This window comes from Diadema antillarum, unplaced genomic scaffold, assembly GCF_040938485.1.
Source record: "Diadema antillarum isolate AM-2024a unplaced genomic scaffold, OU_Dant_1.0 seq00001274_RagTag, whole genome shotgun sequence".
Classification (NCBI taxonomy): Eukaryota; Metazoa; Echinodermata; class Echinoidea; order Diadematoida; family Diadematidae; genus Diadema; species Diadema antillarum.
In genome coordinates, this window is record NW_027272055.1 from 387,228 (window position 1) to 406,888 (window position 19,661).

At 39.4% G+C, this 19,661-nt stretch overlaps 1 protein-coding gene across 1 annotated transcript; it reads left to right on the forward strand.

The window, feature by feature from the left end:
- Positions 1-888: 888 nt before the first annotated feature.
- Positions 889-16,440, forward strand: LOC139745533 (WD repeat-containing protein 93-like). Its single transcript, XM_071655924.1, has 13 exons — positions 889-1,170; positions 4,961-5,162; positions 5,341-5,478; positions 6,361-6,539; positions 7,861-7,950; positions 8,737-8,896; positions 9,623-9,800; positions 10,414-10,568; positions 11,551-11,682; positions 12,512-12,795; positions 14,845-15,004; positions 15,512-15,728; positions 16,323-16,440. Exons 1-13 carry the CDS (start codon positions 913-915, stop codon positions 16,405-16,407), a joined length of 2,238 nt encoding a protein of 745 aa, XP_071512025.1. The 5' UTR covers positions 889-912; the 3' UTR covers positions 16,408-16,440.
- The last annotated feature ends 3,221 nt before the right edge of the window (positions 16,441-19,661 follow it).

Below are 19,661 nucleotides of genomic sequence, written 5' to 3' on the forward strand. Positions count from 1 at the left end.
TCTTCAGATTGCCCAGAAAATGGCATCGAATTCCGATCATCAAAGACACGAATGCAGCTGTGGATTTCTTTTGAGTATTCTTTTGAGCCGTCATAATCATAGCGAATGGGAGCTAGTCTCTTAAACCTCCTTTATCATTATTGGTAACAACATGCTGCAATGATCAAGGAACACTTCCAACACTACTCCATCCACGTCAAAGAAGAACTAACAACCCAGCAGAACTCTCTATCACTCAAACTCCTTCCTACCAAGAGTCGATCAAAGCCAACATTATACTCTTCATTATTCTTCCAAGTTAATTTGATTTATAATATTCGAATGATGATTTTTCCCCCCTACAACACTTACTACACAATCAGCGAGTTGACTGTTGTCACTATCATAGAAGAAGAGGAGGAGGAGGAGGAGGAGGCGGAGGAGGAGGAGGAGGAGGTGGAGAACGAATAAGCTCAGTGTGATGATTATTAAACTAAGTAGCCTGCGCGAGCGAACCCTACTCTCATCGCTCATTCATGACCGTAGATGGCGTACCATAGCAGAAAGTCAGTTGCCGTGGAGAGCTCAAACACCAGCCTGCAGCTGCAGCAGCAGAGCTGGCTGCATGTGCAGGGAGCTGGCATATCAGCACGCCGCCGGGCCAGGCTGGGCCGCTCTGGAGCACACGGTACAGACTAAAACACACTGTACTGCACTGCACTGCACTAGCTGCACTAAGTAAGCACTGAACAGCGACAACCAGTTCGTTCGTGGGACGATCAGTCGCCAGCGTCGGAGTCGTCATGATTATATGCCTTAGTCTCTACCACAGAGCTGATCGTTCGAACTAGCGTTGAGTGCTCACTGAAGATAGTGGAAAGGAATCCCCCTCTTCTGACTGTCCTAACTTTTGGAGTCAACAACAGCGTCAAAATGCCGGTTTACGTCCGCAAAAATTTGATGTCCATTACGCCGGACTCCCTCAGCAATCTTATCAACGATGAAGATGAATACGGTGCCGACCCCGATCAGATGTTCGACAAGCTCCCCCAGCCGTACAGGCTTGTCGATAAAATTGTTAACATGATTTTCGATGTATCATGGGAGCAAGTAAGTGCAAGAGAAGCAGCTGCGGAAGAGCTCCGATCTCGTGAACCAGTTCCAGAATACGAATTTTCTTCGATAGCTCGTGTAAGAGATCCTTCTGCTTGTTTAATGGTTCTGTATGATTTAAATTTTAATATAATTTTCAAAGGGATGTCCCGATGACCCTGTAAACATAATATAGGTTATTAAGTAACGTTACAAATATGTAACTATTAGAGGTCAACACTCATCTTAGTACTCTCTGCAGTATAAAGTCAAGTAGAATCTAGCCTGACCAGATGCTGTTACTTTATATGTTTATTACTTTATGTTTTGGCACTGTAGACTCTATCGTTACTGCCTGGCAATCACATTTTTGTATGACCTCAGTGGCGGATCCAGAGGGGGACACACCTTGCGCCCCCTCCTTATTTTTTGTTAAAACAAACGAAACAAAAAGAAACTAGATAGAGAAGCACTCTGAGATTGCAGACCTCCGCCAAGCAGCTAATTTCCACCAATGATCGTCTTATAATAAGTATTCTTAGACTAGAGATCAGTGATTTTCGCTCATACATTGGACGTATGCTTAGAAATCTGAAAATCGTCTGATTTTCCTGTACCCGGGTAATTCGCCTTTTGCTATGTCATCAACCCTCAGCTGCGCGATACGCCTCGCCCTAGCAGAAACTTGAGCACGCACTTTAGTGCGCGTATGAAAACCTAAAAAATGCGCAGCTTGAAAGTTCTCCTAAAGTTCATCGACCCTACCTACCAAAATATTGAAAATCTTCATAAAATCTATGAAAATTCTCGGACAATTACCAAAATTCGATAATGGGCAAGTCCAAGATAACGCGCACGTGACGTATGGGACATTCAGAGACTTTTATGACCTGAAAAATAGTGTTAATGGCCTTTGATCATATTGAACTTCATCATGGTGATTGATATGTAGAAGAAGTATAATCATGTAAAAAATTGAGAAAAATGACCTTGACGATTATATTCTAGAAGAAAAAATATGTGCCGTTACGTATGGGACCAGAAAATTTTTGTTTTTTTGAACATTTTTTTCAACCTCAAAACTCTCTGAAAGTATATCATTCTACAACTTGTAACTCACTGTGATGAAAGTCACAACACTCAAGATTATCACAGGTAAGTTTCATGCCATTAGGCAAAAAGCTCTAATTACAGGTTCTAATTAAAGACAGACTTGACGTGTTACGTATGGGACAGTTACGTATGGGACAGTTTGTCCCCCATTCATTTAGTGTGTGAAGAACCATGTTTATGGGTATTTTGCATAATCATTGAAGTAGAATCAGTTGAAACTACTCAAATACTGATCCAGATTCTCAAGGAAACAATATTCCCCAAATATTCACCATCATAGTCATATTCAATCATATTTTTATATTTTTATGACCAACCTGGGTATGCATGCCCTTTGTCCCCCTTCGTTTAGTGTGTGGAGAAGCATGTTTATGGGTATTTTGCAAAATAATTTTGCAAAGTACACATAAACAAATTTTTGCATTTATATTGAGGTGGAATCAGTTGAAATTACTCAAATACTGATCCAGATTGACAAGGGAACAATATTCCCCATATATTTACCATCATAATCACATTCAATCATATTCTATATTTTTTTTATGACCAACCTGAGTATGTGTGCCCTATTTTTATCAGGATAGTTACTACTAAAAAATTGAATACCTGGTAGTTTAAAGTGTTTACTTCCATTGATGAAGGGCAGTTTGCCATTTAGTTTCAATAAAAAACAAGAAATATTAAGTTTAGTAAATAAGCAATACCTGCTGCGTGGAACCCCAGTGATCGAGTAGATATATGATGTCTGTCTAGCAGTCAGGTCATTGATTCGAGTCACACCTCGGTATGTATACCCATGAATTTTGTTGTGGCTACTACTGAAAACTGAATAAGGACAATTTGTGTATCACTTGCAATAAAAAAAAAGTCATTTTACTTTTTATTTTTTTTCTATATAATCACAACCATTTCAAATTGGATCTCCATGACATAAACTTTGAATTCCTCTAGTCTTAGGATTTTATGCTCTTAAGTAATTCATATAATTGGTTTCCAATCATCTCTTTAAATGTTGAAAACTGAATCCCCATTTCTACAAAAACTATACCATCCCTTTAATGCTGATTTTTCATTGTGTATTTTGCCATTTCCCCCTCCCCTTTCTGAAAATTGTTCAGTCATGTTCATGTATTGTTTCAAGTGTCTATAACTCAAAAAGTAGCTACAATGTTGGGATGCTTTCTTCAGGATGATTGACCATTTGTGTACTGAGAGCCCTTCCCAGCTAGCTACATGCATTCACATGCAATATGTATGAGGATGTCCCATACGTAACGCATTTGTCCCATACGTAACATTATTTCAAAGCCTCATAAAAAATATTTCTTTTACTTTTTTTTCTTTTTTCTCTGGTATTTAATTTCTCTAAACAATAAATTAGAACTTTCCAAAAGGGCATTAAAATAACCATAGCAATTTCAGAAAAAACCTAAAAAAATGACCTCATTTTGTTACGTATGGGACATCTCATGATAGGACACGAGCTAATTTGCATAATCATTTGCATAATCCCTAAATTTTCATACCCAGTTAAACTATGTGATGAACTTCTTATGTCCACGTATTAATCAAATATTATTTGCTTTCCTTTGAATTAATATGAATTTTTATAAATGTCCCATACGTAACGCTGTGTTTCACACATATGCAAATGAAGCCCTTGAAATTTGCATAAATTTACATAATATCATTTTTTCCTCCACAGAAATCAAAACTTCAACTCATAAGCTTCAAAATGATACCAAACATGTCAATATTGAGCAAAGATGAAATTTTGCCTTCTGAGGGGACCTTATCTTGGACTTGCCCTAATCTGTTCCTTGTGTCATTCCCAACCTTTCCTGGAAGTTTCATTCAAATCCAAATCCAACTTTTTTAGCTATTTTGCACACAGACAAACAAACAAATGGTAATAAAAACATAATCTCCTCCCTTGGCGGAGGTAAAAATGGATGCGCCCCCCTTTAATTTTGTTAAGGTGCCCCCTCTTTATGGAATTCCTGGATCCACCCCCCCCCCCCCATGCCCTGTGACCAGGTGTACATTTGAATCAGTGGAAAATGGCAGGTCTTTAAAGTTGAATTCTACTTCATCTAGTGTAGTACTAGCCTAGGGGATAAGTACTACCACCAGGTATGCTCCCTGAACTTGTTCCAGTCATGGGTGAAACTGAGTGAAACCTTGAAGTAGAATCAGAGTCTGAAAGTAGATTGATTCTAGTTCTGGGGTGGTTTAGTTTCTACTTAGATATTTCTAATATTATACTAATATTGATTATACTAATCAAAATTATCCTTGATCAGTCTGTACCCATTAAGAAATCCTGAATTTTTACTATAATGAAAATAATAGCTCTTTATTAGCAACACCCTGTTACTAGTTCAGAAAGAGCTGCTCATACTTGCAGGCATTATCTCGTTAACCCGTTGAGGACGGTTTGATTTTGCTACAACATGCATTTCCCATAGACGCTTGTCCGAGTATACTCAGGACTTGTCCTCACTCGGGACTTGTCCTCAACGGGTTAAGGTTCAAGTCTAGAGAAGTGCAAGGAGCACATCTCTAGTTTCCACAAAGGAAGTGAAAATTTGAGCAAAAAGCTTTCCCTCACTTCATATTGATAGGTTGGTAAGAAGAAAGGTAATTAGTAAACAAGAACTTGAATACATATATTTCATCTTCCATCAAGTGAAACTCTGACTTGGGCAGAAATAGACCCTATCTAATCTTAGTTGCTCACATAAAAACTAACGTATTACCCTTCTATTCACTGCAGGAAAAAGAGGATATACTGTGCTTGGCAGGGAGCCCAGATGGGTCTGCTGTGTTTCTTGGGCAGACCAATGGCATATCAGTGCTACATGCCACACTTCACAATCCTGTTGCGTCGTGGGAAGAAGATGGTGCTGCTATTTCTTCCCTGGACAGTACTCAGATTGGCGTCCAAATGTGTCTACTAGCATCACTTGACACAAAAGGTAAGAATGGATGTGGCGTACCACTACTACTTGTATTTTATGCCTCACTTGCTGCAGAGATATGATTAAAATAAACCAAAACAAGCATTTTTTTTCCCCACAGAGATTTGTTTTACTGCTGATGGCATATATGTCATAATTTTGTTGAAACATTGACAGATTTTTATCTTTGTCACAGGTGTGTGCAGACTGTTTTGTTTCTCATCGTCTGCACTGCTGATCCTGAAGACATTTGACACAGAGATGCCGTCTGGAGCCGAGGTTGTCAGTGTGCATCTAGCCAAAGATGGTGACTACATTGCCCTGACCATGGAAAGTGAGTTGTTAATCAGAACACTGGTAGGGAGCAAGGCATTCAAAGGAGAGTTTAAATGACAATCAATTCAGATTGAAGCTGTTGGGAAGTGAACTCTCCTCTTCCTGAAAATAAACGCAATGTACCTTTATGGCTGACTGAAATAAACGAATCAAAGGCAAATAGATATGGTATGCCAGGTACTGATGATGGTACTGATATAACCTTTACAGTTTTCAAATTCGTAATTCTGTTAAATGATATTTTCTGTGTAATTAAGTAGGGCAAATTCTATGTCAAATTTAAGTTTTTCATCAAGCGAATTCAGATCTGCCAAAAACAAAACAAAACAAACAAAAATTCCTGACATAACATGGCTTTTGTGATGATGCATCACATATAAAGAAACAAGATACTAGTACAAAACTGGGCTGTAATTAGTGGGGAGAATAGTGACAAGGTGGTCTTTAGCCATAAGTGTGGTGCCTATACCATTTCAGAGACTCCAACATAAAGCACCTTCTGATCTGGAGATTCTCCCGCCTGAAACTCCTAGCAAACGGGAGACTCAAAGTTGATGTGTGCGAAGCGCGAAGTTCCTAGGGTTCTAGATGCTCTCTGGTGCTATCTAAGGCTTATTTTTTTCAACATACAATAGCAATAACTAAGGAATCCTTTCCAACGGGAGACACAGAGCCAGGGCGGGAGAAATTAAATCTCAAACGGGAGAACGGGAGATTTTGCAAAAATGTGTTTTCGGCGGGAGATCTCCCGTCGAAAACGGGAGAGTTGGAGTCTCTGCCATTTTCTTAATCTCTTTCATAAACATGTTCATTACTAGCAAGAGTAGGTTGTGCAGAGCACATTATCATAAGTCGTCCATGATTGTTCTCTTTGAAACAGAGTCTGACAAGGACGGTGACCATGAGACGTGGATTGATGTTTTCAAGCTTCCTAGAGACAACTGGATCAGGGATGTGGAGGCTGCCCTTGCTAAGCAGCAGCAGCAGCAGCAGCAGCAACAACAACAGCAGCAGGATGGGACTCAACAGAAGAGCACTGAGGATCTCTCAAACCTTCAGGTAATGGAGGGATGGATATAGCAGCCTGGGAGGTGTGGGGAAGTGAAGAGTGAAACAGGCCTGTTCAGTAGTATTTCCTAGAGGGTCTTGATTAATGACCTGACTTGTTATGCTTGTCCATGGCGTCATTTTCCAGTGAAATGGCCAGATGCTGTCTTAATTACACCGTAGTGATGCACTGTAGTATGGTTTTATTGTGTGGTGCTTTTATTTCTGCAAGTAGACTGATATTTGCAAAATTAACAAATTCTGAATGTATTACCTCTGACAATGCAAATATGCTGTACATCGTCATCGTGGTGAAGGAACTCATTAGCTTCTTTCCTTAAATGCAATAAGTATGCTTCTCAGTTGGTGACTGGTTCTCAGCAATCTTGTATGCATCTACATGCATGATTGTCTTACTTTTCCATGTAAGTGAAATATTATGCTCATGAATATACAAGTATGACATACAGAAGCTTTGACAGGTAGAAACATCAGAAAGATATGTAACACTTGCTCTGCTCTTGCTTATAGCCCTTGCTCAGCTGCATAAATGAAGATAGATGGGAGATATGAAATCAATGATGTCAGTAGTGCACATACCACTACATCACTGCACTGTGCATGATCTGGTGATTACCGTATGTGAATTCTTTGCTTTACATCTGAGCACTTTTTATATTCATCTCCCTTTGTAGTACAATGCACTGTGAGTTGTAGTGCATATAGCTTTAGAACACTCCATGCTCAACATTGCGAGTGTAGGGTAAATTTATAGCACCATTCTAGCACAATTTGGGATTCGGCTGCATCTGGGAATCTTAAATTGCAGAGTCGGCCTTCTAGTCTTTTATCTTTTATCTGAGATTTGGGTGAAATGTATACCTAGAGACTCCAACTCTCCCGCATTCGACAGGAGATCTCCTGCCGAAAGCACATTTTTGCAAAATCTCCTATTCTCCCGCTTGAGATTTAATCTCTTCCACCCTGGCTCTGTGTCTCCCGTTGGAAAGGATTTCTTACTTATTGCCATTGTATGTTGAAAAATAAGCCTTAGATAGCACGAGAGAGCATTTAGAATCCTAGAGCTTCTAGGGCCCTTAAGCGGGCTCTGGACCCCCAGCCACAAGGAACTTTGCGTTTTGCGCTCGTGATGTGCGCTTTGCGCACATCAACTTGGAGTCTCCTGTTTGCTAGGGGTTTCAGGCGGGAGAATCTCCAGATCAGAAGATGCTTGGGGTTGGAGTCTTTGTATTCCTATTACACTGTTTTCTGCTGCATGCTCTGTGCACCTGCTATGCTATTTTGCACCTCTTTGTGTTGCTATGGATACCAGGAGGGAGGTGGAGAAAAGCCCATGGAGGAGCCCATTGAATATAGCCACCCCATGGAAGGCCTGTCCATGATAGGTGGTCCCAAAACCAAGGTAAGGCATGCCCCTCTTCTCACTTCATTCCGCATGGGTGATGCTTTCACATGTTTCTGCATGTTGCAAATGATGCTGAATGTAACCATGCTTGCTTATCTGGTTGCATTTATTGGTGTGAATTGGGTATTTCTCAAGTGATAATTGTGCAACGACTCTTCATTCATGCATACACATGACATTTCTCTATGACATGCAATCTGTGAGTCTGATCAGAGAAAACTTTTGTTGGTTAGAGGAAAGAGCACACACACACGCACACATCGTAGAGCTTCAACCAGCCTTTAATACATATGACTGCTTGGTTTTCACCCATTGTTGTGAATTCTCTGAAGCTGATGATTCTTGCCTCATTAGCTAGCCAGTCAGAAATAAAGGTTGCTTGATGCCCTGATTTTTTTTTTTTTTTTTTTTTTTGGTAATAAAATTCTTGTTGTGATCTTTGAACCTGTTTGAATAGAAAGAGTAACAATTTTACCAGTGATTCTGATAGACCAGTGTAAATTCAGAATTGTTAATTTAACTCATTGTACTTGAATCTTCTGTGGCAGTGAAATTCTGAGAAAGTTGAATTCTGTCGCATTCTATTCAGTAGAAACCAGGTGCTTGTATAAGCGTTCAACAGAAGTCATTCATTGCATGTTTAGCACTAGTTTATGTAATTAGCAGATTGAATCTCCACACAAGCTAATATGAACAGTAACCTAGGATTGAGTATGATTCTTATGACCGTTTCAATAGTCCCGATCATTAGGAGTGTTTTCTATGTGTGACTGCTTCATGTAGTCGGTGAGTTCCCAGGACACCCCTCGGACAATGACTCCTAATGCCGCAGTGAACGTTGGCCCCCACGGTGGGTCAGCTGCGGTTCCTGAATGGAATCCCGCCAGTCTTTCCAAGCCCACTCCTGTCCTCAGGACCAGACCACTACCAGACCAGCTTGTTGGTGAGAAATGATTATGATGTTGGACATGCTTTGTGAGAGGACTTGCACCTTTTAAAGATAAAAGAAAGAATGAAGAAGAAAAAAAAAACCCAGCAGCAATTAGAAAACTTCTAAGATAGTTGGTAAAGGAGAAACAAGAAGAAGAAGAAGGAGAAGAAGAAGAAAAGCAGGCATCTCATGAAATTGCTGTTAATGTTACTCTTGAAATTCTAACTTATTGGTAGATTATTCTGAGGAGTAAAGTTTTGGCCATGAAAATTGATCTAGAAGATTTAATTCTTTTATCACAAGTCAAGTTTGGATTGCTCTATGCATTTAGACAAGGTGAATTAATGCCAGTAGGGAACATATTCCAGTATACATGGCATGAAATAACATTCAAAATATAATGTACTGATACAAATAGCCATTTTGGATGATGTTTGTCAAATGTGGGAAATCTTGAAGAAAGGAGTTTTTGTACCGGAATTGTGTATGGAACATGTGTTTATATGTGAAGTGTGTTCTTGTAATGAATTCTTTTGCCAAATTTTACACATACACCTGTATATCTTTCAAAAGTAAATTAAAACAACTGTACAAATCCCCATAAAGCTTAAATTTCAAAATCATAAACATGTTAACCTATTAGAAATGACTGATAAATTACAATGAATAGCTGCATAGACAACTTGATGATAATTCCTTTTTTTATTAACATATAATACAACTTTGATCCTGAAGCAGCTTCCAGTAAAGTGCCCCACCCTGGACCCTCTACTCCGGACACAGAAGACTGGTGTTCTACCATTGGACAGGGCAACAGACACCTCATTCAGAATGAACACCTTAACACAAGGAGACTGGTAGCAGATCAAATTCTTGGTCCATACTCTGATCCTAAATACAACAAAACAGAAAAGAAGTGAGTTTGCTCGTTTTTTTTTTTTTATATGCCCTGTATCTGTGGAATAGTAGTGACTTTCATAGCATGCTTTTTTCTCCCATCTGCACAACATTTTTTATATCTTGTAAAATTACAGCTGTGTGTAATTAGATATTTTGAGATCTATGAGACCCACTTTTTGACATGGTGCAATGAGAAGCACACACACACACTCTCACTGTAGAATTGGACATAAACTGGAAATGCCATGGGTGACAGAATTGTAATTTGTACACATGAAAAATCCTGCTGTACTTGATGCGGAAAGGAGGATGTTGGCCTGATAAAACTGTCTTTCCTACCCACTAATTATGAAAAACTGAACAAAAGATATTGACCCATTGTGGTTCACCCTGGGTAGTTCCAGTCAATGGTCAGCAAGGGATATCACCCATTCACATCGTGCCCCATCACAGAAGAAGATGATGATGAAGAAGACGAAGAAGGTCATTTGTGACGTAATTAGGCTGCACGAGAAATTAATATCTATTACCTTAATACTAATTTCATTTTGCCCATGACATTAGTCAGTGTAAGATGTGACACTGGTTGAGTTCATGATGTTGTTTTACGTGCAACTCTCTCTTGACAGACCCTGCCGTGCCGTGTGCCTCTTCGTGAAACCAGGGATGATGCTTGCCTCATCCAGCACGGCTCCCATCCAGGAGGACCAGGCCCACATCTTTGTCTCCAGCTGGTCAAACTCCACCAACATCTCCCTCTTCAACCTCCTCAAGAATGCCAAAGGTGCATACATGTGCATGTGTGTGAGTGTGTGTGTTTGCATGCATGTGTGTGTGTATGTGTTTGTGTGTTATATTTGAGTGTGTGTTTCTTCATCGATGGATGAATTTTTAAGTGAAAGTCCTCTCCGTGGTCAAATTGACTTCGATAGATAGTGTTACCAAATAGAAAAAATGTTAGCTTTGTTGAAATTAGACATCAGAATAGAAGTTTGGGGATTTGAAACTTTTACGTTTTTATCAAGAGCAGTCTTATATGTAAATTTAGATGAAATGACTATGTCATGGGCTTACACAAATCTCATTTGCATGCACTTTCATCTTTACCAAATTTCCTCTTTTAGCATACATTCAAAGAGAAGAAAGAAGTTAACACCAAAGTAACGATTGCACGAATCTTTCCCCTGCTTTGATAGCGAAAATATCTGTATGGAGCTTTTACATCTCTACAGCTCTAAAATAGCAAATGATGAAGTTTATGGATTGCAAGAATCATGCATTTGTAATGAATGACAGTGACAGGCAGTCACAAATTTCAATACTTCCTTAATTCCCTTACTTGCAGAATAAGGGACATCTTCAAACACTTCAAGTATGTTGTAATGCTGTAGAGACTGCTTGCACTGTGAACAACATTTTTTGCCGGTGGATGATTTTAGATACTGTGAAAGTGGTTTCTTTCGTGATGGTTTTATTTTCACGCTTTTCACGCTTTGAGGTTGAACCGCGAATTTAACATCACGCGAAAATGTTTTGAACTCGTCGCTTGTACAACGCTATCATTACCGACCGCGAATTTAAACACACGCGAAGAAGTCCGCACCGATGGAAACCGCGAAAGTTTCTGTACGCGAAAGAAACCACTTTTACAGTAACATCATCTTATAATGCCAGTATGAGGAAGTATAGGCAAGACTGGTAGGCCTGTATGTGTGCTTGATAAAAATGATCATTCAAATGACTTAATCTGTTCCATGTTCATCCAGATCTGGAGCACAAACCAGACCAGGTCTGGCCGAATGCTGACAGAGTGGGCGCCATGGCAACAAGCCCCTGCACATCCCTTGTTGCTGTAGGGCTGGAAGATGGATGCGTTCACCTGTGGGACAAACACCTTAGTGAGTTGCAAAAGAGTGTTTTTTATCAAAGAACAAATTTGTGTGATCCGTCTGTCTTAGTTCCATATTCTGAAAGGTAAACAACTTCCTATTAATCATCGATTTGTTCTTAATTCTCAAAACTATGGCTGTAAATGAGTATCATGAAACTGAAATAGTCCATAAAAGCACAACATTCTTTTCTGAAGAAGCTGCAGCTGCACTACTCAATCAGCATTCACTCATAATTCAGTGGGTCTTTTCTCTTATTCAACATGACCTCAGAATCTGAGCCTCCATATGGTTTAATGAATTGTTGGAATTATGTTATTTTACTACAAGACCTGACCACTATACTTGCACATAAAAAAAGGCAATCACACAACAAAACAAAACAAGGAAATGGAATTTGCATGTGAACATATTCTCCACAGTTACCACACTTTCATAGAGTTTGAGTATGAAATTGTTTAAGTAGACAAGTAAATATATGAATGAATAAATACATAGAAGAGGAAATAAATGACTGAATAAATAGATTGATTCATGAAATGAAATAGATGAAATCACTGTACATTGTATTTGCCTAAATTCAGCTGTATAATGAAATACAATAATACTTCCTTCGGGTTCTACATTGTATATGTACCATATCAGCTGGCATATGATAAAGCAAACTGTGCATGCAACATAAAAATGATAAACTGACAACAGATAAGATAGAAGAACAGAAGAGAAATGTGAAGTAGAATATTGCAGTACAGTATCAAAAGACAAAACAAAACAGTGAAGTAATTTGCATAACAGTGATGAACTTAAATGAGTAGATATTGTTTTCTCGTGAATGCAGGTATCCCTGTCATGGCCCAGAAAGTCTCCTCTCGTCCCATCACTCACCTGCACGTTCTCCCTCCACCTCCTGCTAAACCCCTCTCTACTCCAGCAGACAAGTTGTCTGCTCTTGGGGCCAAACCCGAGATTGCCATCCTCGCTGGCGATGCCAGTGGCGACCTGGCAACGGTGTGCTGTTGCTATGGCGACAAGCCAGTCGTGAAGCAGGTGTACCGGGGAATGTGGCGGGACAGGAGAGATGGCGTTTGTCACATGGATGTAGTCAACACCATCAAAGACACAGTGAGTATTGCTAGAAAAAATCCTGGGACAATGTATACCTCACCTCACCCATTTTTTGTCGAGCCCACCGGAGGTGAGGGGAGACTAAGGGATCGCCTGCGGCGTCTGTCCGTCCGTCCGTCCGTCCGTCGTCTGTCCGTCCCGTCGGTCCGTCGTCTGTCCGTAACGCTATAAAAACTTGAATAACTCTGTACTCTGGGCTTCAATTTGAATCAAACTTGGAGGGAAGAGTGGTCATACAAAGTTTTACCTTTTACCAAGTATGAAGGTCACCTCAAGGTTATAGGTCACAGGCAGGGGTCAATGAACTTGTAGGGCCCAATGTTAAGTTTTTAGGGCGCGTTTCGATTATGGGTCATAACTTTTGATCCATTGTAAAGTCCGTTTGTGACTAAACGTGGGTGGGAGATGTCCCTTGGGGAGTTGATGGTCACCACAAGGTCAAAGGTCACAGGCAGGGGTCAATGAACTTTTAGGGCCCAATGTTAAGTTTTTAGGGCGCGTTTTGATTATGGACCATAACTTTTGATCTGTAAGTCTATTTATGACCAAACTTGGATGGTAGATGAACCTTGGAGAGTTAATGGTCACCACAAGATCAAAGGTCACAGACCGGGGTTAATGAACTTTTAGGGCCCAATGTTAATTTTTTAGGGTACGTTTCGATTATGGGTCATAACTTTTGATCCATTAGTCCGTTTATGAGTAAACTTGGATGGTAGATGTCCCTTGGGGAGTTGATGGTCACCACAAGGTCAAAGGTCACAGGCAGGGGTCAATGAACTTTTAGGGCCCAATGTTAAGTTTTTAGGGCGCGTTTCGATTATGGACCATAACTTTTGATCCGTAAGTCTATTTGTGACCAAACTTGGATGGTAGATGTACCTTGGGGAGTTGATGGTCACCATAAGGTCAAAGGTCACAGGCAGGGGTCAATGAACTTTTAGGGCCCAATGTACTGTGCATTTAATTATGACTCCTAACTTTTGATCCATAGGTCCATTTGTGAACAAAAAAAAAAAGGTGTTGTACGTTTGTGGGCGAGACACATTACAACACTTGCCTTGTCATCTATTTTCTCTTGTTTGGCTATTTGAAAAAAAAACACAAAAAAATAGAACCTGTTGCTGCAGGTAAAATTGATCAGGTGTGCACATTGATAGAACTTGTAATCAAACATACGATTACAGTGGTAATGTTACGATGTCTCTTTAACTTTCTTTGTTTTTTTCATTTAGATTTTTGTTGATTTGCCTGCTGTCTTACCCCAGGTTCACAGGTTTATTTTGTCATACGTGTACGCTACGTACATAATAGCAGCGAGTCTTTCTATGTTAGTTGTTACCAGAATTGTCAATCTTGTATACCTTTAACTACCATGATGTAGAGTATCCCTCTCCTCATCTCTTCCTCTCACTTTTCTTTCTTTTTCTCTCCTTCTCTCATCTTCCTATCTATGAACAAATTGAACGCGCATTATACATTTTTTTTTTTTTTTTTTAATGATGTTTATGTAATAATATGTGTATGTTATCCATACTGGACGTCCCAGTCAAGATTTTCATAGCTTATGACGATCCAGACAATTGATGTGTAATATGTTTCATGTACAAACTATGTGCATATTTGTGAATAATGTATGTATATGCATTTTGTGAATAAATCAAATCAAATCAAAATCAAATCAAACTGGACTGGCATCATTCTTGAACTAAAACACGTTTCCTGAAGACTTCATATCATAATTTCTTATGTTAAAGAAATAGACAATATTTGGAATGCAGTTTGCATGAACCAGTTCTTGCCATGTAGGAACCCTAGCTTACAGCCACCAGTCGGTGAGCACTCTTGTTATAACGAAAATTTGGAATAACGAAATGCTGTTAGGACGAAATAAAAATTCATGTCCCCAGATTATTATCTAAATATCTTTGTACACTTTATTTGTCCTGCTAAAACAGAATGTCAATTTAACTAAAGAAAACTGCTGGTCTTGAGGACTTTGTTATAACACAAGTTGCCTGTATTGGATTTGCTTCTTTGCCCAAGACCCTACTGGTTACCAAACTTGGGGAAGTGTCCCTCTGCAATGTCTTCACTGGTAAGACTGTGTGTCGCATCAAGCTCCCCGATCCCTTCTTCCTGAAGTGCGATGACCTCCGCCCAGCCATCACCGTAGCTGCAGCGGGACAGATGCTCTTCCTCAGAGGTAAGCTGTCAGATCGGCAGGGAACGCACGGGAAGAGGGGAGTCTGGTGTGCATACCCACTGCTGAATATTGTGTCCAACACTGACTGTTTTTATAGAACCCTTGGTATCAAACATAAAGGCTCAGAATAGACCGTTTTAGCGTAGTAACAAAGCATCTCATTCACCCCCTCCCTCCTATCAGGTTCCATACGCAGGATTTCACTTAGTTGTTGCTAGGTAGGGCAAGCCTCCAGCAAGCTTTATGATTTTTTAGGGCAACTTTTGTGAGCAAGGCATGTATAAAGTCTGAATGTATTACAGAACAGGTCTAATGATCATGAGCAGACTGAACATGTTATACAATTACTTTCGTGTGTGCATACGTATCTTTGTATTCATGTGTTGGTGCAATAGTGAGGCTGATGTATGATACATGTATGCTTCATACTTCAGTGAGAAATGATGATCACAGTGAGAAAAGATAATCAAAGTGTTCTTTCATTTATTCCATATTCTCCCTCTGCAGCTGAGAAGCAACAAGACGAGTCCACAGTCGCCGCTGACGAGGAGGCAGAGGCTGCTACGACCTTTGACCCTGAACCGACCGTGTACGCCTATGGCATGCACAGCTTCCCCGCTCTGACCAACCTGTGGAGAACTCTGGAGGACGCTGAACCACAAGCTCCCACACTCCTCCACACCACTCTGGCCAAGAGTAGGTTTGATGCTCTCTTCAGCAACAGGTAAGGCCATTATTTTAAACCCCCATCCCCTTCCTAGTTCCAGCCAACATACGGCATCAGGACAATGACCTATGATGAATATGATGGCACAGCAGCTGGGGATAGAAAGCCATGTTTTCTCCTTGATAATGAGCTAAAAGATATGACACATGCTATTTCATAATGCTTAATAGGGTTGCATCTACAGCTTTTAGTAAATGTGCCTATTATGCAATAATTGAAAATCTAAAAATCGAAAATAAATGAAAATGCCAATCAGTTTGAGTCAGTATATCCAAGTATTTGCTGGTGTGTTCAGTCCTGTATATGTCATTGTAATGTCTGATACATCATGATAACCCTAATTACATACATGTATTAAACAGGACAAGTACATGTATTGTAATCATGCGGATGTGGAATATTGTGAAGGAAAAGAAAACTCAAGGACATATCTAAGCTCTTCATGGGTCAATGCTGTCAGGGTTCACAAATCACTACTGTATCAACCAGACAAAAATGAATGGACAACCCAGAGCATGGGGGAAATCTAAATATTTTGAAATAATGTTTTGGCAGATATTATGTACCTCATGTCTGTTCTTAAATGCCCAGGCTGACGGAGCAGCAGAGTAGACAGACGAGAATGCAGCAGCGTTGGGGTGCTCTGAAGCAGAAAGCAGCAAAAAGGACGAGATAGACGCAAATACCAGCCTTTTCACCTAATGAAGCCATGTATCCTCAGACACTTTAATGTGCATTGACGTTCTTCATGATTCAGTGTTTTTGAAATTTCTCACATTCATTTCATGTCATGTTTACACTCAGTGGACATTTTCCTGGAACGAGAAATATAGTGCTAGGCACATAAAACTGGAATTTAGTTTTGGTAATGACACTTTTAACAAGGTGTGAATGCTGGACTGCAGGAATTCCCGAGTTTTCTGGTGATGATGATCAACAGAGCATAAGCCAAACTGATATTATGATGATGGTGAGAACTACTACAGCTATGATCACGTTTCTGAATATCATTTTTATCAATTTGTGGATGTAAAATGGACATTTTAAACGATGCTGTTCAAATGAATGAGGGGAGGGAAAGATATGTCGTACAGAGGTTGAATTCCTTGGACATTTCAACCAACCTATGAATTATGTCAGCAAGATGCTGTGTAATGCTGAATCAACTATGAAGTTGAAAATCCTTACTCACAAAAATCAGGATCTGTGCTGAAGTTTGTCAGAAGCCCACTCCCTGGAGTAATTACAGCAGAAGTACAATGTTTTTTTTTTTTTTTATAATGCGAGATGGATTCAAACCCCCAAACAGGGGCCTCTGGAGGACTGTCCACATTTCCTAACCCATCTATGCCTTTAAATTACCAACTTTTGCTACCAGTGTTCGGTTGAAAAAAAAATCACAACCAATCATTGGCTCTGTTGAGAGGTTATGCATACTGTAAAAGTGGAAGTATTCTCGTAATTTTTTGTGCTCATTAGGGTAAAATTAATTTTGTGTGGTTTCAATTCCACAGAATCAAAGATATATAGTATCACAATGCAAAAATATCTGCATGCTTCTATTTCATGGTAGTTTCATTGTTGTGGGAAATGTGCAAAAATGTCCACTTTTAGACTCATGATACTACATATTCATTCATAGCTCTCACAGGGTCCTCACACTGATGCACTCACAAATGATAATGCTGCAACAACATGACTAGTTGGAGGTCAGACATGCCTCCTGAAACTCCGGCATTTGCAAGATTAAACAGAAATGGCATTGTTCAGAGTATGTTGCATTTTTTCATGTACAGCGTTTCATTCTCTTGGTGCTCTTTGTTTTGCAATTCTTGTCCCAGATAAAATATACGTCAGCATTGATATCAAGACTTGTGCGACACATAGCAGATACAGTGGACTCCCATTATAACAAAGTCCTTGAGACTGGAAATTTTCTTTCGTTATATCAAGAATTCATTACAACTGAACCAAAAAACAATAAAAAACAAAAAGCGGATAATTTTGCGGCCTGAAGTTTTACTTCGCTGTGACTGGAATTTCGTTATGACCATGTTCGTAATAACAGGAGTGCACTGTACTTTCAATTAATTCTAAAATATTCCTATTGATGCAGAGAGAAATCACAACAGAATTGTAAGCCACCATATCTACACATTGCTACCCATTGCAGAGGTATATCTCTTAATCCTTTAAGGACTATGTGGCGAAAGATATGTGACTTGTAAATACACAGTACAAATGTGTAGTACATGTACAGTATTTTATTTTGATATGTACTGTACATTTGTAGTTTGTATAACATTTGTATGTAAAGTATGTAATATTTGTGTAATGTACAACATATGTATATATTATGTGAATAAAAGAATAACACAATTCTAAAAAGGCTGTGAACGAGTCTTCTGAAATTTCCTCCAGAAAAATGAGCATGATGTGTCTTGCCGAGTCAACGAAAGGGGAACATTTAATATCAAGTTGTGAACTTGATTCTATCAGAGTACTAGTACACTAGTGTGGGTGTACAGTTTGTATGTCTGTATAATTGTGTTATTGGAAATTGGAGGAAAAATGGAAAGAGTCACACAGTAGGGAAAGTAGGAATAAGACAGCCTATAAAATACATAGAATCTTGATCACAAGACAAGCTGATTTCAGGTTAGTGTTTTGTGAAGAATCTGATTTAAGTCTTGGCAAACTTGCTTTTTGTCAATGTCTAGAATCTGGAGGCAGAGGATAATTTCACACTGATATTGGAGAGCTATTCAAGTGAAGATTACGGTGGTAACCGAGATGATGCAAACCAGAAAAAGAAATTCAAAACATCACTAGCTTCCAATCTGCACATGGACTCATGCATACGTGCACACACACACACACACACACACACACACACACACACACACACACACACACCCCTCTGTGATGGTAGCCTCAAGTACTGTAAAAGTGGAAATTTTCGCGCATTTCGCGCAACCAGAAACTAGCGCGAAAGTAAAAGCACGCAAATATTTTTGGTTGCCGTATGTTCCTGTATTTGTTGTCTTGATTCTGCGGAATTAAACACACGCGAAACTCTTCTCACCAAGCGCGAAAAATTAGTCGTGCGAAAATATCCACTTTTACAATAGTTCTAGAGGAGTTTGAGAGGAGCTGTCACATCCATTTTAGGTAAAAATGATTAAAGGAGACCGGATGATTTTCAGATTTTTACATTTGAACAACTATAAATTAGTTGTATTGTGGACAGAGTTTCAGAATTTATGATAATTGGGATGAAGAATAAGAATATTTTCGAAATTTATAACAAATTGCAATGAACAAGGATGATGACATGGCAGGGTCACCATAAGAATGCATGAGATGGGGCTCAAGGAAGCAGAAAAAAAAAAGAAGGCATGCATAGATTATACACAGGTGAACTCGCAAGCAAGCAGTCTTGTAATGGAATTACACTGCTACATTTCTGAAATATGTGAACCTCCTATGTCATCCTTGTTCAGTGTACTTTGTTCAAGGTTTTTCAAAGTATTGTTTCTCTGCTCAAAAACCATAATAAATTCCACAAATTTGTGCATGGGGTTGTTGATTTATGTACTACATGATGTGAAATTATGAAAATCGTCTGGAATTCCCCTTTAATGTAGTACAGCTGATAAAATGTGAACAAGTTTGATTTGGCCAGAATGCATCTAAATGTTTAAATGCTGATGGAGTATGAACAGTATCCTATATTTGCTTATCCCCTCCCTAAACGCTGCTCATAATTCTCATTATTTCATAATGACAAAAACTTCTTGTGTAAAGTGGTGCACTTTAACAGTGAATCAAATTTTGTGACATGTCACTTAACCTGTCGAGGACAGGCAAATTTTGCTACAACACACATATCCAATAGACCCTTGCCCAAGTATACTCGGGACTCGTCCT